This window comes from Phyllostomus discolor, chromosome X (genome assembly GCF_004126475.2).
Source record: "Phyllostomus discolor isolate MPI-MPIP mPhyDis1 chromosome X, mPhyDis1.pri.v3, whole genome shotgun sequence".
Lineage (NCBI taxonomy): Eukaryota > Metazoa > Chordata > Mammalia > Chiroptera > Phyllostomidae > Phyllostomus > Phyllostomus discolor.
In genome coordinates, this window is record NC_050198.1 from 22,276,730 (window position 1) to 22,303,213 (window position 26,484).

At 37.2% G+C, this 26,484-nt stretch overlaps 1 protein-coding gene across 5 annotated transcripts in view; it reads left to right on the forward strand.

The window, feature by feature from the left end:
• Nucleotides 1–26,484, forward strand: part of SYTL5 (synaptotagmin like 5) — a 213,643-nt gene that overhangs the window by 156,821 nt on the left and 30,338 nt on the right. For all 5 annotated transcript variants that reach the window (XM_036016436.1, XM_028523498.2, XM_036016435.1 and 2 more), the window contains exons 6-9: nucleotides 2,169–2,306; nucleotides 17,893–18,034; nucleotides 21,518–21,650; nucleotides 24,002–24,108. In XM_036016436.1, the coding sequence (XP_035872329.1) occupies nucleotides 2,169–2,306; nucleotides 17,893–18,034; nucleotides 21,518–21,650; nucleotides 24,002–24,108 (520 nt within the window). The remainder of the gene's footprint in view (nucleotides 1–2,168; nucleotides 2,307–17,892; nucleotides 18,035–21,517; nucleotides 21,651–24,001; nucleotides 24,109–26,484) is intronic.

A 26,484-nucleotide genomic window follows, 5' to 3' on the forward strand; every position in this document is an offset into this window, starting at 1 on the left:
TAACTTAAAATACTCATGACTAATCATGTCTTCATTAATTAACAGAGATGAATGGAAAAGACAGGCTATAGTGACCATACATTCAATGTATTGATTCTTCCTACCATGTTGCATTCATTTGTCACTCTTTAGGACTCTCACAATGCCTTGTGCTTGTTCATTATTCCTTATATTGCTTTCTGACATCCCCCCGAGCACACACTTAATTGTAAGCTCCCTTAATACTGGCCCTGTGGTGTGTTTTGTTTTGTTTTGTTTTGCTTTTGTGCTATAGCATGGTGCCTGGCTCATCAAAAACAATCAAAGACTTGATGGAATAAGTAACTCAGAGCCACAAGTGCTCCGAGGAGCTGTACTTTGCAGACCCCACTTTAGTCATTACTCTGTAGGTTACAACAGAATGCTGGATGTGGAGCTTGAAGAAAGTAAGTAAGTCACCAGCACAATGAATTATATATACCTTGGATTGTTAAAAATAGTCATAGCATTGGACTGAGCCCTGCTGGAACTCAACATTGGTATCTGATGGTTCTCAGTCTTCAAGGGATATAAACACCTGGTTGGGGAGAAAAGGTACATACTTGAAAATTTAATATGTATAGAAAAAATTTAGGAAAATATAAGATGATACTATAAGCTGCTGCCTAAAAGCCTTTCTAAAACAAGACAAGGTATTAATTAACTACAAAAGATGTCATAAGCAGTAAATAATTAAGTAAATATTAAATAAGTGGCTTAGGTAATCAATGTTGGAAGGGGACAGGGGCCATCAGGAAAGACATTCAATTGTAAGTGGGACTTGATGAGGACTTTGAAAGATGGTTGGGGTCCAAGACAGCAAAAAAAAAAAAAAGAGGAAAGTGATCAAAGTGGAGGAATCACCTTAAGTAGAAGGTCAGAGGTAGAGATATGTAGAAGGTGAGACTCAGAGCAGCATAGGTTGATAGTATAATAAGTGCTATTCTTAACCCCCCAAAATGTAATTTTCTAGTTATATTGAAGGTTCTGACACTTTGACAAGACACTCTTTCAGTGGTCTTTGAAACAAAGATAACTTGGCAGATTCCGTTAAGAGTATCCTAGTACTTTTAGATACATTTTTCCTTCTAGAAAACTGTAGAATGTTGAGTAAATGAACTAGACTCTCCCTGTGCCACCACAAAAATAATACAGCTTTGGTTTTTTGTTGTTGTTTTAAGATTTTATTTATTTATTTTTAGGGGGGAAGGGAGGGAGAGTGAGAGAGCGGGAGAGAGAGAGAGAGAGAGAGAGAGAGAGAGAAACATCAATGTGCGGTTGCTGGGGGCCATGGCCTGCAACCCAGGCATGTACCCTGACTGGGAATCGAACCTGTGACACTTTGGTTCGCAGCCCGCACTCAATCCACTGAGCTATGCCAGCCAGAGCTAAAAATAATACAGCTTTGGTTTTTATTAAAGTACATTTGAAAACCCTCATCTTTGGGACATTCAGTAGCCTGGATCTTGACTTGAATCTTGGTTTCTGAAAGCTGTTTTTTGCTCGAGATCTACATAATTTAGTGACACGCAACGAGGTTTCATCCTACATGAGACACTCCATTGTCCAAACTTCATTACCACAATGGAAAATGTCATGGAAGATATAAAGATTGTTCCCACCACACGAGTTCAGTCACTCATTCTACAGTAATCACTTGGGTTCTAGTATTTGTCAGGCATCATTCTGTGTTTGGGGAACTTGGTAGGAACTAAGAAGGTCAGAGTTGCTGCTGTCATGGAGCTGCAATCTAATAAACTGCCACCTTAGTTTATCCCCAAGGATCGTTTGAGCTCCCCTGTCTAACAAAGTGAATTCAAGCTTTTTATTCTTAGCACTCCTGCAAACAGACTCAGTACACATAGTGGTTCTCTATTCTCAGGTTACAGGGGTGAGTTCCCAAAGTCAGTGGTCTCTTTATTAGCATGGAGAGAGGCTTGGCTTATCAGCAAGTGTTATGGCCCAGGGAGACTGTCATAACCTCTTCCACCACCACACTTGACACTATAAAATAGAGGCATGGGAACTCCCCACAACCACTCAGCCCCAAGGCTAATCATTTACTGTTGAAAATACTACCAATGGTATTCTTGAAATTGTATTTTAAATGATTTCATTTTTATCTTTTAAGTATATTTATATGCTTTCAGATTTCTTCTTAGCAAGTTCAGATCAGCAACCAGAGGAGAAATCATCATAACGCCAAAAACTGAAAGTGGGCGGAGTTACAGCGTGGACTTAGACAGGCAAAATTTTCGGTATTTAAAGTCAGCCCCCAGTTCAGACAGGTAAGACACATGCAGATTGAGCAATGGTATAATCTGAGGTTACAGTGGATATATTCCCATCCAAACAGTGCTTCTAGGTGCCTATAAAGTATTTTCTGTTGGAGAACCCCTAAAACAATGTGAAAAGCAAAGAGGACATTTTTTAACTTGAAATCGAAAGCACTTATACTTCTGGAACTGCAGTTATTGCAATAATTTGTGTTAACTGCAGGGACAAGACTTTATGTTTTTATGTTTTGGGACTCAGGGCTGCAGTTCAAATGGAGATGTACAAGGAAAATAAATTCTTTTCATTGATTTATTGATCTGTTTCTGTTTAGCCTTCTGAAGAAGAAAGCTCTAAGTGTCATGTGCATTCCTTTGTGCATTCCTTGTAGCTGTTAAAAATTTACTAACATCATCTTCAGTGCCTCAGAGATTTTTCCATAAATTCAAATTCTTTCTAGTTCCACCTCCTTTAACTTGCTATCAGTGAGGTCAAGTGAGAATCTTCTGTGTACAGAACTATCACCTTCTCAAGCAAAGTAAAGAGAAATAGAAAGATAGCCAAGAGCATAGTCATTTCATATCAAACTTGATTTTCTTGATCCCCTTGGGGCATAAGGTAGGGCTTACTTTCACAATTAGTGTATTTTCAAAGGCAGTGATGAAAGAAAAGGTCTACCTTCACATTTCTCTGCTTCTTCAAAATGTTAACTTTCTTTTGTTTGCTTGGAGCTGCAGTAACTCAGCAAAGCCAAGAAGTAAAACCTACTTAGGTTCGGCAAGCAGAATTGCATTCTCCTTGTTATTCATTTTAGATGAATTGAATAACACAAATATAGAACAATATAGATCAATATAGAACACAAATCCCCTAGAGAGGACACTCTTTTGACTGTTTGGTCTTTTCATTTTTTTATTTTTTCATGGAGACTCTCCATACCTGTTTTTCTCCCCTAAGGCATTTCTTTAAACTAATGTTACTTTATGTTAAACTGCACAGAAAACAATATGGAAGCATAAAATAAATCATTTGTCCATTATCAAAAGATCATCACCATATTCAATATTTTCAAAAATTTCAAGAATATAGATATATTTCCTTTACAATAAATTTTAAACCATGTTAGCTTTTGTCTTTGCAATAGTTACCTTTGATTTTCCTTGGGGCAGCCCCATATTGTTTCCCACAAAAAAATATGCATTACTTAGAGATGATAAGCAACTAGCTTAATGTTGCTATTTTTACTCAGCCTCTCAGGGACTTGGTGGTTGGGCATCTTGGCTTACACTTCAGGCTATCATTCAAGAAGGACATTATATACAGGGTCCAGCAAAAATAACACACTTATTTCATTATAAAATCTTTTATTACAAAATCATAAGCATCTAATTCTGTAACATAACAATATCATACTCAAGCACACCATATGACATTTTAGGTGAAATGTTCAAGTTAAAACTATAAATTATTATACCCATATTATTACTGTATCAACCACACTCAGGCAGGTGTTACTCCTACTGGACCCTGAGTATAAAAAGGCAATATGGAGTTCCTTGCTTATTCATATACTATATAAATATTAGTGTATTTTATACTAAAACTTATTTATTATTTATATGAAATTCAAATTTAACTAGGACTTCTGTATTTTATCTGACAACTCTACTATGAAGTTTGGTGGACACACTCCAAGGCATTTCTAGGTCTCTAGCCCTAGTGCTAAAGGCCAGATTGCTGAAGGTCACAGGTGCAACCTATTAGCAGAAAAGCACTCAGAAACTAGACATGAACACACAGAGCTATCCCAGGGGTTGCAGGGAACCTGGGCAGAATGTTAACAATATCTTCTAAAAAATGTAAAGGAAAAATGGAACTGAACTTAAATTCACTCTGTTCAGTGAAAAATGAAGGATGATACTGTGTTTTTCAGCAGCATTTCTATTATGACATTATGGTAAGCATTTTACCATGGGACCTCTACATTCTCTCTTTTTCTGAGATTTAAACTGGAATATATATTGATTAATTTTGTTTAAAATGAATCAGTCACAATGTTATGTTTGATTTAACATCTACTTTATCCTTGGACAAGAGACAACCTCCTTTTGATCCAATTTATTCACCTGGTCATAAGGATAGCATAGATACTTATCTCACAGGGTTATTGTGAGGATTAAATGGGTTAAACATGCCAAGCTATTAGCACAGGGCCTGCTACATAGTAAGCTTTAGTAAAGGTTAGCTGTTAACACAGTATTTATGACTTAATTCCCACTTTTCAGTAGTGTGTGAGGTCATTACAGTTAAGAACTACTTTCCAAGACAGTTTCTTTTTTTTAGTTACTTTATTGTTGTTCAATTACAGTTGTCTGCATTTTCCTCCACCACTCCCCCCCACCCCAGCCAAACACACTTCCCTCCCTTGCTTCTACCCTCCCCCTTGTTTTTGCCCATGTGTTCTTTATAATAGTTCCTGGAAACCCTTCCCCAATTATCCCCTTCCTCCTCCCCTCTGGTTACTGCCAGATTGTTCTTAATTTCAATGTCTCTGGTTATATTTTCTTTGCTTATTTCCTTTGTTGATTATGTTCCAGTTAAAGGTGAGATCCCTCACCTTTATGGTATTTGTCCCTCACTGCCTGGCTTATTTCACTTAGCATAATGCTCTCCAGTTCCATTCATGCTGTCACAAAGGGTAAGAGCTCCTTCTTTCTCTCTGCTGAGTAGTATTCCATTGTGTAAATGTACCATGGTTTTTTGATCCACTCATTTATTGATGGACACTTAGGTTGCTTCCAGCACTTGGCTATTGGAAATTGTGCTACTACAAACATTGGAGTGTGTAGGTTCTTTTGGATTGATGTTTTAGGGTTTTTAGGATATAATCTCAGCAGTGGAATTGCTGGGTCAAAAGGCAGTTCCATTTTTAGTTTTCTGAGGAAATTCCATACTGTTTTCCACAGTGGCTGCACCAGTCTGCATTCCCACCAACAGTGCACTAGGGTTCCCTTTACTCCACATCTTCTCCAACACTTGTTTGTTGATTTGTTTATGTTGGCCATTCTGACCTGTGTGAAGTGGTATCTCCTTGTTGTTTTAATTTGCATCTCTCTGATGGTTAGTGACGTTGAGCATCTTTTCAAATGTTTCTAGGCCCTCTGTATGTCCTCCTTGGAGAAGTGTTTGTTCAAGTCTTTTGCCCATTTTTTAATTGGGTTTTTCCTAAAGCCTATTACTGTAGAGTTTGTTGTAGCTGTTTTTTACTGCATAATTTCAAACTTCTCCATCTACAATTGAGGATTGAATAGAGGTTGGGGGGCAGGTCATAGCATTAGAAGTAGTTTTATATTCCATCACATGTACTCAATCATTCTTCATTGAAAACCTACTCCGGAATTTTCTAACTCCATTTCCTTTGTTCTTGTTCTGAACAAAGGAAATGCCTCCTGAACTCCTACCTCTGTATGCAAGTAGTTGAATGACATCTTTTTTAATTTTTTTCTTGTTGTTCAAGTACAGTTGTCTCCACTCCCCCACCCACTCCCCCCTCCCACCCTTGATCCTATCCCCCTTTGGCTTTGTCCATGAGTCCTTTATCCATGTTCCTTGATGGCCTTTCCTCTTCTTTCCCTCCATTAACCCCTCCTATCTCCCCTCTGGTTACTGTCAGTTTGTTTTTTATTTCAATATCCCTGGTCATATTTTGCTCACTTGTTTGTTTTGTTGATTAGGTTTCACTTATAGGTGAGATCATATGTTTTTTGTCATTCATGGCCTGGCTTATTTCACTCAGCATAATGCTCTCCAGTTCCATCCATGCTGTCATGAAGGGTAGGAGCTCTACATTCGCATAACAAACTCATTTCTCATCCTTCCTCTTCATCCCCACCCAAACATATACCAACATATGATTTCATCCAAATATTTTTCACTGCTCTCCAGGAGGTCTGGGACTGACTATCATCATCTCTGCAGAGCTCCACAAGATGTTTTGGTTGGCTCCGATCCCAAAGCAAAGAACACAGTATTCAAGCTAGTCCTCACCTGCATTCCAAGCACAAACCCTGTGTGTATGCTCACTCTGGTGCATACTCTTATGTGTGCATGCACATGTGCTCACTTTCTTGTTGTTACCCACACTGTCCAACATACCTGCTCTCTCTCAAACTAGCACTGGCACATTGTCTCTCTGTCTGATTCCTCTCTCTGATCTCTCTCTGCCTTTGATTTCTCTCTCTGATCTCTGTCTCTCTCTGTCTCTCTTTCTCCCCCCTCTCTCCCTCCTTACCTCCCTCATAAACAAAGCTTGTTTAGTACTCTTATGATTAAGAAAATCATTCTTTCCTATTATTATTCTGGCAAAAGGAGTATATGAAACCCATTCTATCAATATATCATCTATGCTTTTTTCATTAGAAGTAAAATTATTTTTCTGTCCTGAATGTAATTTTCCTTGATATTTTTGCAGTTAAGATATCAATTAAGCAAAGGATATGGTCACAGTATTTCATGAATTGATGGACATGTGTTAGAACAACATGTGTGAGGAAATGTGGATTCACAGGAGTCTTTAATTTTCTGTGATCATATCAGTGGGAATTACATGAGGTCTGGAGTTGCCAAATAATTCTTCAGCTAGAAGCTTCTATTTATAACTCAAAACCATCCCCTTTTTAGCTCACCCTTTGTCCACCATACACACCTACCTTGATTTGAGATCCCCTACAAGCAAACCCTGAAATAAGGATTCAAGAGCAAGTAATTTATTTAGGATGTGGTTTTGGAAAACACAGGGGAGTGGAGAAGTGAACTAGGAAAGGGATGGAAGCCAAAAAGAATGTGTCATTAAGCCAGTTTCTACTGTACACAATTAGAGCTCAACCTCAGTGGATAACTATAGGAAACAATGTAGAACACACCTCAGCATTATCCACTCAAGAGAGCCAAAGTCTCCTGGCTGGTATTGCTCAATGGATTGAGTGCCAGCCTGTGAAACAAAGGGTCATTGGTTTGATTCCCACATGTGATTGGGTTGTGGGCCAGGTTTCTGGGTGGGGGGAGCACATGATAGGCAACCACACATTGATGTTTCTTTTCCTCTCTTTGTCCCTCTCCCTCCCTCTCTCTAAAAATAAATAAATAAAATCTTTAAAAAAGATAAAAAGAAGGAATCTGGCATATTTATAAACCAGTGTCTCTTCAGCATTGGTCGAGGGCTGATTCTGGGACACTAACTCTGTCTCTTCTGAATAGTTTTGTGAACAGGGGTTCCATGCTCTTGTGACCTGAAGAAGTCCTCAGGCATAGAGTTATGAGTGTTCCCAGTAAACAGTATTCTGTGGGTAGAGATGAGTACTGAGGGTAAGTGGGTAGGAGCACTGATGTTAGCTATAACATGCCACCCAAATTGCTCTCAGACCTCCTCCAAAGGTGCAATTTGTCAGACCAGCAGTTGCTTAGCCCCTGATTTATGTTTACTTTATATACACCAGACTTTCCTTATTATAATGTCAATAATGTGTGAAGGTTTGGAGACTCAGCAATTCAGTCTGACTCTTGATGCTATACTTTTGTTGAACTTCAACTGGATTCTTAATTTGCCTCATTCTTGTGGTAAAATGATCATAAGCTTGATGCCTTCTTGCTATCTTGTTTGTTTCCCAAAGATTCACTGCCTTAGCATGTTATATTTCCATGAACTAAACTGAACACATTTTCCTCCTCTAATATAATAATTTTTTTCTGAATTCTTTTTTCCTTTTTTTGAAATACATTTCTAAGCTAGAATAAAATTTTCTTTTGTATCATTTTCTTTTTTATTTATTTTTTAAATTTAATTTTAATTGTTGTTCAAGTATAGTTTTCTATCTTTTACTCCCATCCCAGCCCACCCACCCAGCCCTCCCCACCTCCCTCCCATTTCCACCCCCTCTAGTTTTTGCCCACGTGTCCTTTATACTTGTTCCTGTAAACCCTTCCCCTTTTCCCCTGAAATTCCCTCCCCTCTCCCCTCTGGACACTGTCAGCCTGTTCTCTATTTCAGTGTCTTTGGTTATATTTTGCTTGTTTGTTTATTTTGTTGTTTAGGTTCTTGTTAAAGGTGAGATCATATGGTATTTGTTTTTCACCGCCTGGCTTATTTTGCTTAGCATAATGCTTTCCAGTTCCATCCATGCTGTCGCAAAGGGTAGGAGTTCCTTCTTTCTTTCTGCTGGTAAATGTACCAGTTTTTTGATTCATTCATTTAATGATGGGCACCTAGGTTGCTTCTAGAACTTGGCTATTATAAATTGTGCTGCTATGAACATTGGGGTACATAGGTTCTTTTGGATTGGTGTTTCAGGGTTCTTAGGATATAATCCTAGTAGTGGAATTGCCAGGTCAAAAGGCAGATCCATTTTTAGTTTTCTGAGAAATTTCCATACTGTTTCCCATAGTGGTTGTACCAGTCAGCAATCCCACCAACAGTGCACTAGGGTTCCCTTTTCTCCACAACCTCTCCAACACTTGTTGTTTGTTGCTTTGTTTATGATGGCCATTCTTAGTGGTGTGAAGTGGTATCTCATTGTGGTTTTAATTTGCATCTCTCTGACAGCAATATTGCTGATGAACATAAATGCTAAAATCCTCAACAAAATATTGGCAAACTGCATCCAACAATACATTAAAAAGATCACACACCATGACCAAGTAGGATTCATCCCAGGGATTCAAGGATGGTTCAACATTCACAAATCAGTAAATGTAATACACCACATAAACAAAAGCAAAGACAAAAAACACATGATCATATCAATAGATGCAGAAAAAGCATTTGATAAGGTACAGCACCCATTTGTGATAAAACCACTCAGCAAAGTGGACATAGAAGGAACATTCCTCAACATAATAAAGGCCATATATGAGAGACCTACATCCAACATTATACTCAATGGGCAAAAACTGAAATCTTTTCCACTAAGATCAGGGACAAGACAAGGTTGTCCACTTTCACCACTTCTTTTCAATATAGTATTCAAAGTTTTAGCCACAGCAATCAGACAAGAAAAGGAAATAAAAGGCATCCAAATTGGAAAGAAGGAAACAAAACTGTCATTGTTTGCAGGTGATATGATAGTGTACATAGAAAATCCTATAGACTCCACCCAAAAACTGCTCGACCTAATAAATGAATTTGGCAAAACAGTGGGATACAAAGTCAATATCCAGAAATCAAAGGCATTTTTGTATACAAACAATGAAATATATTTTATTGATTATTCTATTACAGTTGTCCCATTTCTCCCCACTTTATTCCCCTCTGCTGTGCATAGCCCCTCCTACCCACATTCCCCACTTTAGTTCATGTCCATCATTCATACATATAAGTTCTTTGGCTTCCATATTTCCTATACTATTCTTAACCTCCCCTATCTACTTTCTACCTACCATTTATGTTACTTATTCCCTGTACCTTTTCCCCCCTCCACCTCCCCACAGATAACCCTTCATGTGATCTCCATTTCTGTGATTTTATTCCTGTTCTAGTTGTTCACATAGTTTGTTTTTGTTTTTGTTTTGTTTTTAGGTTCAGTTAATAGTTGTGAGTTTGTTGTTACTTTACTGTTCATATTTTTTATCTTCTTTTTCTTAGATAAGTCTCTTTAACATTTCATATAATAAAGTCTTGGTGATGATGAACTCCTTTATCTTAACCTTATCTGGGAAGCACTTTATTTGCCCTTTGATTCTAAATGATAGCTTCGCTGGATAGAAGAGTCTTGGATGTAGGTTCTTGCCTTTCATGACTTTGAATACATCTTTCCAGCTCCTTCTAGCCTGAAAGTTTTTTTGTTGTTGTTTTGTTTTGTTTATTTTTCTGAGAAATCAGCTGATAGTCTAATGGGAACTCCTTTGTGGGTAACTCTCTCCTTTTCTCTTGCTGATTTTAAGATTGTCTCCTTATCTTTAACATTGAGTAATGTAATTATGATGTACCTTGGTGTGTACTTCCTTGGGTCCAACTTTGTTGGGACTCTCTGAGCTTCCTGGACTTTCTGAAAGTCTATTTCCTTTGCCATTTTGGGGAAGTTCTTCTTCATTATGTTTTCAAATAAGTTTTTATTTTCTTGCTCTTCCTCTTCACCTTCTGGCACCCCTATGATTTGGATGTTGGAACATTTGAAGTTGTCCTGGAGGTTGCTAAGCCTCTCCTCATTTTTTTGAATTCTTGTTTCTTCATTCTGTTCTGGTTGAATGTTTCTTTCTTCCTTCTGCTCCAAACCATTGATTTGAGTCCTGGTTTCCTTCCCATCACTGTTGGTTCCCTGTATGTTTTTCTTTATTTCACTTTTCATGGCCTTCATGTGTTCCTCTAGGTCCTGAGTATGGCCTTTTGTGACCATACTCAACCATTTCTGTGAGCATCCTGATTATCAGTGTTTTGAACTCTGCCTCTGATAGGTTGGCTATCTATTTATTATTTAGTTGTATTTTTTCTGGAGCTTTCATCTCTTCTTTCATTTGGGCCACACCTATTATGTAGTAAGGGGTGGAGCCTTAGGTGTTCACCAGGGTAGGGCAACCCAAGTCTCCATGTTGTGACACTATCAGTGGGGGAGGGGTCTGAGAGAGAACAGTGCCACTTGCTCACTTCTCTGCCGGCTTTCAGTCACTCCCACCATTACCCACAAGCAAATTTGGCCCTTCTGGTGCTGATTCCCAGGTGGGTGGGTTTGTGTACATTCTAGGACCTGTGGGTCTCTCCAATGGACTGTCCTGTGAGGCTGGGAATTTCTCCTCCTGCCTCAACCCTCACAGGATTTTTCAGTCAGAGGTTTTGAGGCTTTATTTTCCCACACTGGAACCGTGGATTGTGCGGCATATCTTACTCCCCAGTTGTTCCTACCGGTTTATCTGCATGCAAATGTGGGACTGCCTGCTCCACCAGCTGCCATCTCACCTAGTCCACCAGCCACAGCCTTGCCAGCCCCAGTGCTCCAACCACAACCTTGTCATGAGTCCTCTCCACCCCAGCTGCCTGTCTCCACCTCTCCTACTGACCTGGGTGAATGTTTCTTCTTTAATTCCTTGGTTGTTGGACTTCCATACATTTCAATTTCCTGTCAGTTCTGATTGTTTTTTGTTTTTAAAATTGTTGTTGCCCTTCTTTTGGTTGTGTGAGGAGGCACAGTGTGTCTACCTACACCACCATCTTGGCCAGAAGTCTAAATTTCTTTTATTCACTGTTGCCTGAGGTGTATTATGTGATGGGTTACCTTCTCAGGTTAGCTGAGACAAAGTAATGGCCTTTCTTCTTCAAATCATTGAGTAATAGAGATATGTGAGTTGCTCAGTTATGCATTTTATTTATGCAAGTAAATTCAACACACAGATCTGCCTACATTATTGACTTAGTATGACATATGCCAAGTGGTAAATGTGAAAGTTCTTAGACAATAACATTGTTCTACCCCTTCTTGAACTTTTAATTTGGCAGGGAAGATTGGGATAACTGAAAAAAAATAATTTCAAGACAATATGGTATCATGATTAGAACATATATTGTGTGCTCTGGGAAAACCAAAACATGCATTTATCAGAAAATTCAGGGAAGCTTCATAAAGATGATCCCTAAGCAATTTTAAGGGATCAGGACTTGGCCAGGTAAAGAAAGGTAAGAAAACATTGTAAACAGAGTAAATAGACAGTACAAAGGAAAAGAGGCATAGCACAATTTTGGATGTGCTGGAGAATACACAGTTCAGAATTTTTAGAGTGTAAAAGTTGAAGTGTAGTATGCACAACATGAGATGGAGAACCAAGTTGGATCAGGATGTGGATGGCTTTGGATATCTTGATAATTTTTGTCTTATAAGCAACATAGCATCTCAGGTGAAATGAATTTTAGCAAATCTAAACTACTGAATACAAAGTAAGTGCTTGTTCCATTTAATTACTGAAAGCTACATCTTGCTAAACACTTGTTTCCCTTGGTGTCTGTAGGTGAAGCCAATTGGTTTTTTTCTTGCTCCTGACTTCCAGCTCCCACAAGGTTTTTCATGATTGCTGACCCCTCCTCCAACTGGCTCGCAGTCATTATTTAGACAAGGCATGAGATCAGGATTTTTTTATGATGGTAAAAGACCAAAATATTGTAAAACTGAGAATACTAGCTGTTCTTAACTTCTTTTTCTTCATACAGTCAGAGTCCTTGTCTCATGATGATTATATCCTCCACTTTTGAGAGAATCTTTTTAAAGTAAACAGATCCTTTAAGGAAACCCTAAACCTTTTAAACCATCAAACAAATCCTCCTTAATTTTAATAAATCAAACAGTAGAGGTTATTTATGTAAGTAACATTAAGACTCATTGAACAAAATTTCATTGAGTACCCACTGCACTATAATATCTTTGTCCTTTCTCTAAAAAGGAAAAGGAAGGAAAATATGTGTAATTATGCCACAGTAATCAGTGCCTTCAAAGGAAAGTGCAGCTGGAGGAGCTGCTTGATGAATTTTTGCTTCTTCTTCATTTCTCTACTTCCTTAATTCTGCATTCAAGAGCTCCTATGATGGTTCACCTGTCCCAAAGTACAACATGCACATAAATACACATACATATGCACACATATATACACATGCACCCAATACCCAAAATCCATTCCTTTGGGATGTGTTGACCTCTCCAAAGAGTTTCGTTTTTTAAAATTTAGAAAACCATACCTATGTGTTTGTCTGCCTGTGTGCATGAGCACACACAGCAATCAACACACTTTTTCTCTAAAGGTACAGAGAGTTAATACTTTTGGCTTTGTGGCCCATATGGTCTCTTTCTCAACTACCCCACTCTACTACTGAAACATGAAAGCAGCTATAGACAGTATATAAATGAATGAACATGCTTGTATTAGATCAAAACTTCATTTATGGGCACTGAAATTTGAATTTCACATAATTTTCACATATCCCAATGTAATATCTTTCTTTTAACTTTTTCAACCACTTAAAATTGTAAAACAAACAAACAAAAAAAAACAAACAAAACTATTTTAGCTCACGGGCTACCCCAAAACAGGTGGTGTGCCAAATTCAATCCATGGGGCATGGTCTGCTGACCCCTGGTGCAACACATGCACTCACTAATACAGGAAGTGTCCTATTTATCACCTCATGAGTCATGAGGACAGGTCATCTCTCTTGATGTGAGCACTATGCGCAATAAAGAAAATAATGGTATGAAATGAGAGGGCAATGCAAATGATGAGATATCTGAGATCAATGAATTTAAACTGATCTACAGTTTATCCCAGTGTTTCTCAACCTTAGCTGTATATTAGAATGGGGGGGGTGTTTAAAACATCTTGATGCCTTGATCCCATGCCCAGAGAGTCTGATGCAATTAGTCCTGGGTATAGCCTGAGCATGATGGGGATTTAAAAAATCTCTCCTTGTGTTTCTGATGTGCAGCCAAGGGTGAATGCCCCCAATCTTCCATAAGACTGTTGACAAAGACATAGCATTTTTGGATCATCATGAATGAAAGGCTGAGCTATGTTCAACTTTTTCCCCTTTTCTTTCTCATTTTTTAGCATCTCTTTACCATTTAACAGGCTTGCCTCACTTTCTAACTACAGCCTTCTTGCTTGTCTTTCCTACATATTCACTTCAGGTCTGAATTTAAGTTAGGAAAGCTCATAAACCACAAGGAGAATATCATGCAGTCTCTGGCATGCTATGCACTGTTCTCATCATCCCAGTGAATGTTAGTATCGCTCACATCAATGCTACCTTTTGCTGCCTTTATTAGGGGAACACTCATTTAAGTATGCAGGGCACAGGTTCAACATTGTCAGCCCACTCTGGGGAGGTTGGATCTTGGAAAATTCTTTCCAGACTACAACTCCTGGGAAACCATTATGTAAACCAGAAATGCAACTCATTAAATTATACTCTCTGTTCTCTATTACTGGATCCTTTATCTAGAAAGAGATATATCTAGGAAGCCATTATCAAGGTTTTGGGCCAGCATGAAATTAGATACAAAACAAAAGGCTTTTAAAGTATATTTTATAAGCTAAAGTAAATGAGACTCTTTCCTACTCTTGGATATGTGTCTTTCAAGTAATCCAGAATATCTAAGTTCCCCAGACAGTGTCATTTCCCCACAGTTTGGGCCCTATTAGAGCAAAATAAATGTATCTCTTTCTTGCTAGTTATTCCATAAGGAAATTTTAACTTCAAGTTTTATTGGCACTGACTTCTAGTTTTTCTAATTAAAATATCAATAATATGATATCTGAGTCTAAAATAGCTCTTTCTTCCCCTGGCTGGGTGGTTCAGTTGGTTGGAACATTGTCTGGTATATCAAAAGGTTGTGAACTTGATCCGCCCCAGTCAGGGCATGTGCAGGAGGCAACCAATTGATGTTTCTCTCTCACAGCAATGTTTCATTGATGTCTGTCTGTCTGTCTGTCTGTCTGTCTCTCTTTCTCTCCCTCTCTCCCTCTACTTCCTTTCCTTCCTTCCTGCTTTCCTCCCTCCCTTCCTTCCTTTCTCTCTAAAAAATGAATAAACATATGCTCAGGTAAGTATTTTTTTAAAATAGCTCTTTCTACATTGAACTTTAAACTTCTCTAATTTAAACTTGATGGAACTTTTCCTATTTAAGTTGCAAAGATTCATGTATTTTATGCCACATTTTACATTACATTTAAAAGAGTTGTCATCCAAATATTTATGATACTCTGCCCCTTACATTAAATCCTTTTAAGTGTAATCAATGAAACAGCCAACTCAGAGGAAAATAATTTTGAAGAGGTCAAGGTAAATGTCAGAGACAAATGTGAAAGTATATGTCATTTTTGAGATAATGCTTCTGGCAACAATGTTTTCCAGTAGCTGGCTTACAATAACAAAAGTTTTTCCTCATTACAGGGTAGCCTTTTGAATGCCATCATCACAAATAATCAACATGTGCCCCAGCTTCTATATAAGTAGATCTTTTGATTCCAGTAAGGATAATCCATAGGGGGACTTTTTCAAACACACTTGGGTTAAGGAGAAACCTCAGCACAAACACAAGCGAAAATGTCCACATGCATCCCTTTGGATCATAACTTCTTAGCTCATTCCTGCAAGATTCACTCCTATCCCCTCTTATTTTGAAGGAGATTTTACCTTAAACAGTAGAAAGAGATATTTTTGAGTCAAATTGTTCTGAGAGTAAGTAGAGAACTATATTCACAGCACAGCATTACTGGGTAGGTTTCTAAGTCCCTTCTAAATGGGATGTCTGAGATAAGCAGAGTCACTTGGAAAGGTATGAACATGGTTAACTGTTGTCAAATGTAGAAATGTAGTACCTGAGGTAGTAGGGCTCAGGAAAATCACCAAGGAACTTAGAATTTATTTAAGCTATTTAATTACAAAACTTTATTCTCTTGTTTTCAGAATCAAAGATACAGTCTTTTTCCCCCTGTTATCTCCCTCTCCCCTCCCCTCTGGTTACTGTCAGTATGTTCTTTATTTCCATGTCTCTGGTTATATTTTGCTTGCTTGTTTGTTTTGTTGATTAGGTCCCACTTATATGTGAGATAATCAAGGAATATGTAAAAGGACCCATGGGCAAAGCCAAAGGGGGAAAGATTGAGAGTAGGGAGGGGGAAAGTGGTGGCCAGAAAATGGAAGCAACTCTATTTGAACAACAATAAAAAAAGACACAGTCTTAAATCCCCTCCTGAGCAGACTCCATAGTACTTTAATTTATTCAAAGTTCCAGCTCTAGAAAGACAAAGCCAGAGGCTTTCTATGTAGTATCAAAGGAATGCCACCAAAGAATTTTCATACTTCCTTTAATCAAATTTCATGAAACTAATCCCCAGGTGTCTGATCTTCTTATTATCCTCTTCTTGATAGCTCACGCTATCAGTATAGAACCTACTTGGTTGTAACAAGTTGATCTTGGTGAAATGATGAGTAAGCCATATGACAGACAAACTACAATAGAATGAGCACAGGCTTTGGGTAGGAAGAATATTCTCAGTTTTTATCCTGACTTTGTCATGTACTAACTGTGGGACAATGTGATGGTGGTGGTGGTGTGATGTGGTGTGTATGTGTACATGTGTGTATCTACACACATGCATGCATGCATGGAATAATTGTTTAGCCTGTCCAAGACTTAGTTTCTTCATCTTTAAAATAGGAATGTGAATGCCTTTTTTAAAGCAGGGATTTTGATGAATGGAAAGTGTCTAACATCTAGAAAATGTAGCTTATATTTTCATAATTATTGAGGGTGGTGGTGGCTGGTAGTGTCAGTCAGGGCATATTTGATTTTGGTGGCTGCTCTGGTGCACAGCCTTGAAAAAACTTATGAGCTGTGGTTGACAGCTTTGATGGCCACTGCTAATTCTCTCTTCTGCCAGATTTATCTTCTAGGAATGACAGATGCACAGTGAGACATTCTTTTTAAAAAACATACCTCCTTTATTCCTGTCTCTTTTCCATTTGACTCAACTATAAGGCCTAATCACTGTCACTGCTGTGCTTTTACAATAAGATATTTATTATTATAGGTATGCTTATAACTTATTAAAATAGTAACTGAGAGAGTGAAATACTTAAGGGCTTGCTTATATTTTACTACAACATATTTTATGCTTACTGAAGCTAAAGAATAAAATAAGAACAAACACTAATTTGTCAAAACTCTATATAAACTTATGAATCTCCATTTAATAAGAAAATCTGTGGTCACCTGAAGGGCAGGAACTATTTTTTTCATTAATCATTTTTTAATGGAATTGAATTGATTTTAGCAAACATGAAAGTGAGTCAAGCCCATTTACCAAATGTCAATATTTTTATACCACATTTATTAAATGTGCATCATGAGTCAGTCACTAAATACAGAAATGATATATAATTCCTAGTCTTTGATTAAATATATACTGAGTGCTTCCTTTGCAACAAGGCATTATGAAGATGCTGGGAATGTTATGGCAAATACGTCAGGAACTCTGTCCCAAAGGAGTTCAAAGTTGAAAGAGGCCCCCAGGCTCCCATATAAGGATCCATTAGGGATTGTGTAGTCAAGTGTTACATAGCCTGGCAAAGACTGTAAGTCAATAGGAATTGAGTACAGCAGAGGTTGATAATGCCTGTGATTGACAGGAAAGGTCTGATGGGGGAGGCTGGATTTCACATGAGCCTTAAAGGGTGGGGAAGATGTGTATAAACAGAGAGTGACAAATAGGGCATTTCAGGTGAGGAGAACATGAGCAAAAATCTTAGAGGTAGAAGCATGACCGTGAGCATGGTGAGTTGACTGGCTGGCAGAATGCTGGTGAGCAGTGGGAAATATAGTTGGAAAGGTAGGGTGAAGCTCAATTACAAAGACCCTGGAGTCAGACAAATGGGGTTGAACCTAGTGAGCCCCTGAAAGTCTTTGAAGAGGAGGGTACTATGATAGTTGGTGACCAGTTCCAGTGTGGCTCTAGTGTATATCATATGGTTCACATGTTATGATTATTTGTTTTGTATGCTTTTCACTGACTTTGTCTTTGGTTGCTATTCTGTTTCCATGTTAATTCAGAATATTATTTCTCATTTAGAGGAAGCACTGGCTCATCAGATCTTAATGACCAGGAAGTTGGTCCTGGGACACCGAAGAGCAGCCAGAGCAGTGGTATTACCTCAGTCACTCAGAGGTCACCAGCTCTAAGTATACACACTGTAACCTCAGTCAGCAATAAAGTAAGTACACAAATGTAAAGGAATATCAGGCTTCTGGGACTTGACTTCACCACCATGGCATGACTGGATTTCATATCTTTGTATCTCAGTGCACATTGTTTACAGTGATTAATGGTAGAAGCTTCTTTATCAGGACTGAACCTCTTGCATCCTTAAGGTTGCAAGGATGCAACCTTAGCTCCTGGCAGGACGACTACAGTAAGAAGGAAAGGGAGGAAATAGACTCAAAGGTGGAACTTGTATGATGGGGGTTTAAATGGTTATATGGTTTAAATAAAATATAAATAATTTTTAGAAGTCTTTGATTTTGATTCTCCATATTACTTCTCAAGGTATTATCAGCACTAAAATTTTTCCAAGCTGATTTAAATCAAGAAAAGTAGAATCTTGAAATCCTTTTCCAGTTTTTTCCCCTATACATCTGTTAAAGTAAGGGGTTGGTGCATAATGAAGACTTAAATTGCATAAAATATGTGTGCATATAACATATTATATAATTTGGATACTATTATTTTGAATGAATGAACAAGCAGGAAACCATTTATATACAAACTACAATTTTCTGAGTCAGTCAGTATTTAGTGAGGGCATGCTATATGCCAGGCCTAGTTACAAAAATACTTGAAGAAAGTGAAGAAATTAGCCATGTAGGAGTCTGGAGCAAATAATTCTTCCAGGCAGGAACAACACTGATATTCATCAGGTAAATTACTAGATGGATGTTCTAGTATCTATAGTCAGCCTCCTTGAAAAATTGGTGTCTTTGCTCACCCAGTGTCTAAAATATCTTCAATGCCTCTAGATGAACAGCCAGTATAAACATATGAGGAATGAGCATGCTTGGTATGTTCAAGGAAGAACAATACAGCCTGTGTGGTTGTTGTTAGTCAACAAAAGGAGGAGTACCAGGAAATGAGTTCAGAGGTAATAGGGTCAGACAGGGCCTTGTGGATCACATTATGTACTTTGGCATTTACTCTGGATAAGATGGGGGTAGTTGGAAGGTTTGAGCAGAGGAGTGACATGATCTGGCTTTTGTTTATTCAGGATCTGGAGGCTCTGTTAAGAAGCAGCTGTAGAGGAATAAGAGTAGAAGCCAGGATACCTGGCAGAAACTATGCTTCAGAACAGGAAGATAGAAGTGGAGGCTGTGAGCAATCAGATTCTATATATTTTCAAAGGAAGAGCCAAAAGGCATTCAGACAGATTGAATGATAATAAGATACATTTAAACACTTATAGTCTATACTGTACTTACTAATAAGATAAAAGGTATATTTGACATTTCTTAAATATTTATATTAAGGTCTACAAGCAGTACTGTTCAATAGCCAGAAAAAGAGAGACTGAATAATCAGAGCAGGACACTGGCACAAGTCTGGGGCAGTATCTTGAGGGCTCTTACATGCTATGCATTACCTGGATTATGGGGAAAACTAATTGAGGGTGGTGGAGGGGGAACATAGGGGAGAAGGGTAGACTGGGAGTAGTGCTGTTTACAAATAACACAGAAGTCTTTAAAAAAATTTAACAGCTGGACAGCTGTATCAGTGGATATCAATAGACTATCAGTTCAATAACCAGTAAGTTAGTCAAGTTTGTTCTCAAAACAAGGATTATCTTCTTAAGTACCATTTTTTTAAGGAAATAAGTCACCCTTGTTATATGCTAATACCCTCAAAATGAACAACATCTACACGATTATTTCTTTATTTCTCCAACAGACATTCCCAAGAACTGAGTTGAGTATATGTACATATATTTAGGTAGTTGCATGTATTGATGTCACTCCTGCATTTTAGCTGATCCAGCTAGTCTTTTCTATGAGAGACAAAGAGAAATATTTTATGTTGAATAAACATAAGACAGAATAGTACTTTAAGAAGCACATTTGCTCTTTCATGGTGAAAGGAATAAGTATAAAGAGAGATAATGATCAAGGTAATAACTTCTCAGTTTCTCCCATTTCTCAGCATTTCATTGTTTCAATGTTCTTTAATACTTTAGTATGTGAAAAGTTCATTTGTAAAATGGAAAACTCTTAGAACATGGAAGTCTGTAACCTGCCCTTTGCTATAATTTAACTTGTTAATTTTAGGTTTCACATTCTGAATCTCCAGGGTATGTATTGCATGTTAATGACTGTACAATATTAATTGGCCAATTAGTGTTCAATAGTAATAATTCTCCCAGAGTGCCAATTGAAAAATTTCCTGTCAACATAATTGCCACTAAGGAAGTTGGTCTGGCTTCATTGCAGGAGCCTATGTACAAACAACATTTTGAAAAGGTGTTGAAAAGGGACCTAAAGTAATTTATCTATTTGATCTCTGTCACAGTCTTTTGATAAAACTTGGTGGTCTATGGCAATTAGTTGGGAGTTATATTCTTCCTGCTACAGGGAGTATGTACTTGAAAATAATCAAAGATGAAAAACAGTCTATATTGAAGTTGCACTGATTAGCATACTAAGCAAATGAGAGCCATATCTTTCTGGAGTGAGATTATCAAAGTTTCCATCAGTGCGTAAGGTATGGGCTAAATATATGGCAACAAAGACAGAATTCCTTCCTGAAAGACTTTAAAAGGCATTTTTTTTATTGTTTATGGAAAGGGAAATGGAAAATTTTTTTTTAGGTTTGACCATTGTCTCACCATGGTGCCATTTTCATGGACATTTGAACTCAGCCCAGTTACTAAAAAGTTCAAAATTAGTTGTTCAATGCTCAAGCAAAGTTGGAGTAATGCAATAGTCAAGCCCTTAATGGTCCAGGGAAATATGGGAGAATTTTCCTTTATTATATGTTATAATGAAAGCAAGTCAGAGTGAATTCTGCCACATACACAAGGATTTATTAGCAATCAGGCACCCAAAAATCACCTATTCCTGTAAACTGGAAACATCTGCATTTTTTATCCTTTTATGAGCTTTGATAAATACTGTGCATGACAGTTTCATTCCAATAACAATGTAACACCATGTTCTGATAATTCAGCCTGTTAAATGCAAAAGGTGGCATGGTCTTCTGTTAAATGGGGGTGAAAGAGGTAAGGCATTATTAAGGAGAGAGGGCATTGAGAGTAGGGAAAAACATATGACTAGAGTTCTAAGCCTACTCTGAGGATACCACTCCAAAGGCATGAAGTTTGCCATATTCTTATACAGAGTTCATGTAAGTTTCAGGTACTTGTATCATCTTTCTTGCTAACCACATAGTAAAATGCCCACTAATTTGGTGAATGAAAAATTACCTCCAATGCCTTTTATACTAATTAACAAATCTCTTGGTATAGACTTTAGAGAGTAATTATAGATAGTAAGTTTTATAGTTATATGGACTCCTTACAAGGGTCCTCCAAATATCAACTAGCTCCTCCTAAAGAGTATACACATAAGTGTGGTTATACTGAGGTATAGTGCTATGGAAGGATTTTAAAGTAAATTCCTGTCAGTATAATGAGTTTTAATTTTTACTTTGTAAGAAGGAGCATGGTTTTGAAAATCTTTTGGATTTGGCTGCCACTGAAGGCCCCTCTGGAGACCTCACAAAGAATCATTGTAGAAACACTTCTGGCACCCCTTCCATAGCAGTGTCTGGGGCCTCCCTCTCCTCAGGTGGGTATTTACAACATGACTGCTCTATTGTATAAAATGACTAAATCAGGTAGAACTGACTCTCTTGTATGGCATTAAATGGATGCTTCATGCCTTACCAAGAAAATTGCCCATTCTTTTTGACCCATGGTAGTATGCCTACTCCATAACTACTTAAAAGTGATCCCAGGTGATGTCTTGAGCCTCTTACATTTATGAAAAATCCAATTTTAAGTGTACACTTGTCAGGCATCACTGCCAAGTTATAGAACTAAACCAAATGTCAATATAAGACTGTAGGAAATATAATTGGCTCATTTAATACAAAAGAAAAGGATATTTGCCCAGAGTTCAAGGAAATTAACTTTTTTTTAATTACCAACTATTGAAATATAGTTTACATACCATAAAATTTATCTGGGCATTGTCAATTTGCATTCATTTTGATTGCCTACAGGCTTGGATTTAATTTTACCATCTTACTTTGTATCTTCCATTCACCTCATTATAGTTTTAGTTTTTATTGTTTCTTTTTCTACTGCCTTCTTCTAGATCACAGGTGGCAAATACAAGGCCCAAGGACTGAATCTGGCCCTCTACCTTGTTTTATGCAGTGTGGCATCTTGTTTCTACCTGGCAGCAGCGCTGAGCTCTCACTTACCTGTTAAGGAGCAGTTACATTCATACAGTCCTAAAGTTACATTCAGCCCTTTGAAGGCAACTGTGAGGAGGATGTGGCTCCCAGTGAAAATGAGTTTGACATGCCTGCTCTAGATAGCTATCTTCTCAGCCCATTACATTTTTTCCCTTTCTTCTAGTTTAGTATATATGTTGCTTCTATACTTTTAAAAAAAGATTTTATTTATTTTTAGAGGGAGGGGGGAGGGAAGGAGAAAGAGAGGGATAGAAACATCAATGTGTGGGTGCCCCTCACATGCCCCCACACTGAGGACCTGGCCCACAACCCAGGCATGTGCCAAAGCCTGGGAATCAAACTGGTGACCCTCTGATTCGCAGGTCCATGCTCAATCCACTGAGCTATGCCAGCCAGGGCCTGCTTCTATCTTTCAATGAATGTCTTAGGATTTTTAACATTCATGTCTAACTGAAATTCTAATTTCTAACATATATTCCAATGCTAACCCTTCTTGATTTGGTGATCAGCAATGCCCTATATCTAGACAGATTAATAATGTCATGGTTTAAATAATAAATTATTTGCAAGCAGTATTAAGGTATTAATAATAACCCCTTTCATTTGTATGGTACATTCAAATATATCATTTCACTTCATTATCACCATAGCCCTGTGAAACAAGTATTATGTTGCATTTTATTACCTATAAATAAGGAACTCTTCAGAGAAATTGGTCATAATTATGAAGTTTATGTCCCATGTGTAGACTTAAATTGATGACAAAATCCTCAACATGAAAAAGTTACTTGTGACCTAATGATGATATTTGCATAGAGCCTGAATCTGGATTCTGTGTGCTGAACTGGGGACTCTCCTAGCCAGATAGTTCACAAAGGGTTTTCTAAATGTGTGGTTATTGTTGCTTGCATTTTGTTTAGGGCTAGACTATCGCTTCACTTATTAAATGAAAAAATTTAAACTAGCCTAAAGCCAACTTTCCAGAGTGCATTTCTACTACTTCTACTGAACACCTCTTTATTCAGTACATACTTGGTGTCAGGCACTATGCTAAGTATTTCTGCATTGTTTCATTTAACATTTTAAGCTAATTTACTTGATTGCTCTCTTAAATCTTTCTTATTTAAAAGCAACTATATTTATTTTAGCAAGACTTTGACATAGAACTGTTCTGGAAGTAAACTGTGTCTTGGTAAACTGTCTACAGCATTACTGACTAGTGTATTGTTCTTTAACTTATATTTTCAAAAGCAAAATGTTCCTCTGATGAAAAAATATGTTGGTGACTAAAAAATAGAACTTTCTCCCAATATACCTATAGCCACTCCCTTTTCTGTGAATTCTATAAATTTTAATTGACTACTGTTTTATTTTTTTATAAGTTTAGGGGTGCATTCTATGAAAGTTTTTCAAAGTCTATGAGCAAAACTATAAAATAAGCACTTTATGGTAGAGCATTTAATCTCCTATAATCAAAAAAGAAATGAACACATCGGTGTTGGTAATTCAATCCAAGGGAATTTCAAAAGGCTATTAAAATGGAAGTATGTTAGCATAAATAGCATAAAGTTACTGAGTCTGACTGTTGCTTCAATAATATCATCTATTCCCCATGCATGGGAAGAATCTGAATAAAGATGAAAGATTTACAATGAAAAATGGAATCTTCAAAAAAATAAGCTGATTTATAACTTTCCTTTTCTCTTCCTTTCTCCAGACCGAAGTCAATCTGAGTTAGATTTGAGTGGGTCATTTACAGAAGACTTAGAGGATACTGTAAACTTAAGAAGCAGGTCTGTCTCTTGGGTTTTAGATAAAGACATGGTAAGTTGGATGTAGAAGAGAGTCTAATGATCATGAGGAAAAGGCACAATCTTGTTCCAAACCTGAGCACTTGTATGTGACAATGAGTTAGAGTAATGTGAGGTTCTATGATGATCTCTTCCTATTAGTCTTCCAACCAACATATAAAAACAACTAAAGAATGATTTAGAAAAGGTAGGAGGTAATAAGATTATTCTGTACAGATTATCCCTAAGAAAACACCTGTTGGGGATATCAAATTCTGCCTAAAAGCATATTACCTAATCTAAACCTGGGAAATGAGAAATACAAACATTTCCTAAATGAAATATTACTACATTTAATCTGACTATGTATTTTATATGAATGTTTCTACATCTCAAGTTATCCTCAATAAACTAGCTTCTTAATTGAGACTAAATTATTAGAGAATTAATGTATAAGTAAACTCATTTATAAAATGAAAAGGTTGAATTAGATTATTGGTAAGGTTCCTTACATTTCTAATATTCTAATATTCTGAGTTCTATAATTGCTAAGATGCCATTTGAATTCCTTGGAAGAAAGATATATTAAATGATATTAATATATTTTTTCCAAAGCAAGCCAGGAAACTTAAGAGATCTAAAACTTGGTGCTATTACAATAGTATAAAATACAGGAGAAGTATTTTAAAATCAACCACCAAAAGGGATGAGGGATAATGAGATCAAATGATTTTGAAGTTACTTGTATTCAACCTTTAAAGAACAGTTAATTCCAGTATTATTAAATTTTTTTTTTGATCTTAGAAAATTCTGGCCCTGGCTGCTGTGGCTTAGTAGATTGAGTGCTGGCCTGTGAACCAAATTGTCCTGCTCTGACATTGGGGTGTATAGGTTCTTTTGACTCAGTGTTTCAGCATTCTTAGGGTATACTCCCAGAGGTGGCAGTGCCAAGCCAAAAGGCAGTTCCATTTTTAGTTTTTTGAGGAAATTCCATAGTGTTTTCCACAGTGTCTGCACCAGTCTGCATTCCCACCAAAAATGTACTAGGGTTCCCTTTTCTCCACAACCTCGCCAGCACTTATTGTTTGTTGATTTGTTTATGATGGCCATTCTCACTGGTGTGAAGTGGTATCTCATTGTGGTTTTAATTTGCATCTCTCTGATGGCTAGTGATGCTGAGCATCCTTTCATATGTCTCTGGGCCCTCTGTATGTCCTTCTTGGAGAAGTATCTGTTCAGGTCCTTTGCCCATTATTTAATTGGATTGTTTGTCTTCCTGGAGTTGAGTTGTGTGAATTCTTTGTATGTTTTGGAAATTGTGCTTTTGTCCAAGATATCATTGGAAAATATATTTTCCTATATGGTTGATCTCCTTTTGATTTTGCTGATGTTTTCTTTAGCCATGCAGAAACTTTTTATTTTGATGAGGTGCCATTTGTTTATTCTTTCTTTTATGTCCCCTGCTCTAGGGGACGTATCTCTGAAAATGTTGCTGTGTGAAATATCTGACATTTTCCTGCCTATGTTCCCCTCTAGGAATTTTATGGTGTCATGAGTTATATTTAAGTCTTTTTTCCATCTTGAGTTTATTTTTGTATATGGTGCAAGTTGGTGGTTGAGTTCGATTTTTTTTTTTTTTTTTGCCATGTAGCTATCCATATATCCCAACACCATTTGTTGAACAGGCTATTTTTCTCTCCATTTTATGCTTCTGCCCCCTTTGTCAAATATTAATTAACCATAGAGACTTGGGTTTATTTCTGGCCCCTGTATTCTGTTCCATTGATCTATCTGTCTGTTCTTATGCCTGTGCCAGACTGTTTTGATTATCATGGCCTTGTAATATAGTTTGATGTCAAGTATGGTGATTCCTTCTACTTTGTTCTTCTTTCTCAGAATTGCTGCAGCTATTCAGGGTTGTTTATGGTTCCATATAAATTTTTGAAATGTTTGTTCTATATCTGTGAAGTATGTCATTGTTATTTTAATATGAATTGTGTTGAATCTCTAAATGCTTTGGATAGTATGGACATTTTAATGATGTTAATTCTTCCAATCCATGAACATGGTATATGCTTCCATTTATTTATGTCTTCCTTAATTTCTTTCTTCAGTGTTGTGTAGTTTTGTGAGTATAATTATTTTACCTCCTTGGTTAAGTTTATTCCTAAGTACTTTATTTTTCTTGTTGCTATAGCAAATGGGATGTTTTTTTGATTTTTGTTTCTGATATTTCATTGTTGCTGTCAAAAACACCTTCTATTTCTGAATATTGACTTTGTATTCTGCTATTTTGACAAGTTCACTTATTTGGTAATAATTTTTTGGTGGATTCTATAGGATTTTCTATGTACATTATCATGCCATCTGCAAGCAATGACAGTATTACTCCCTCCTTTCCAATGTGGAT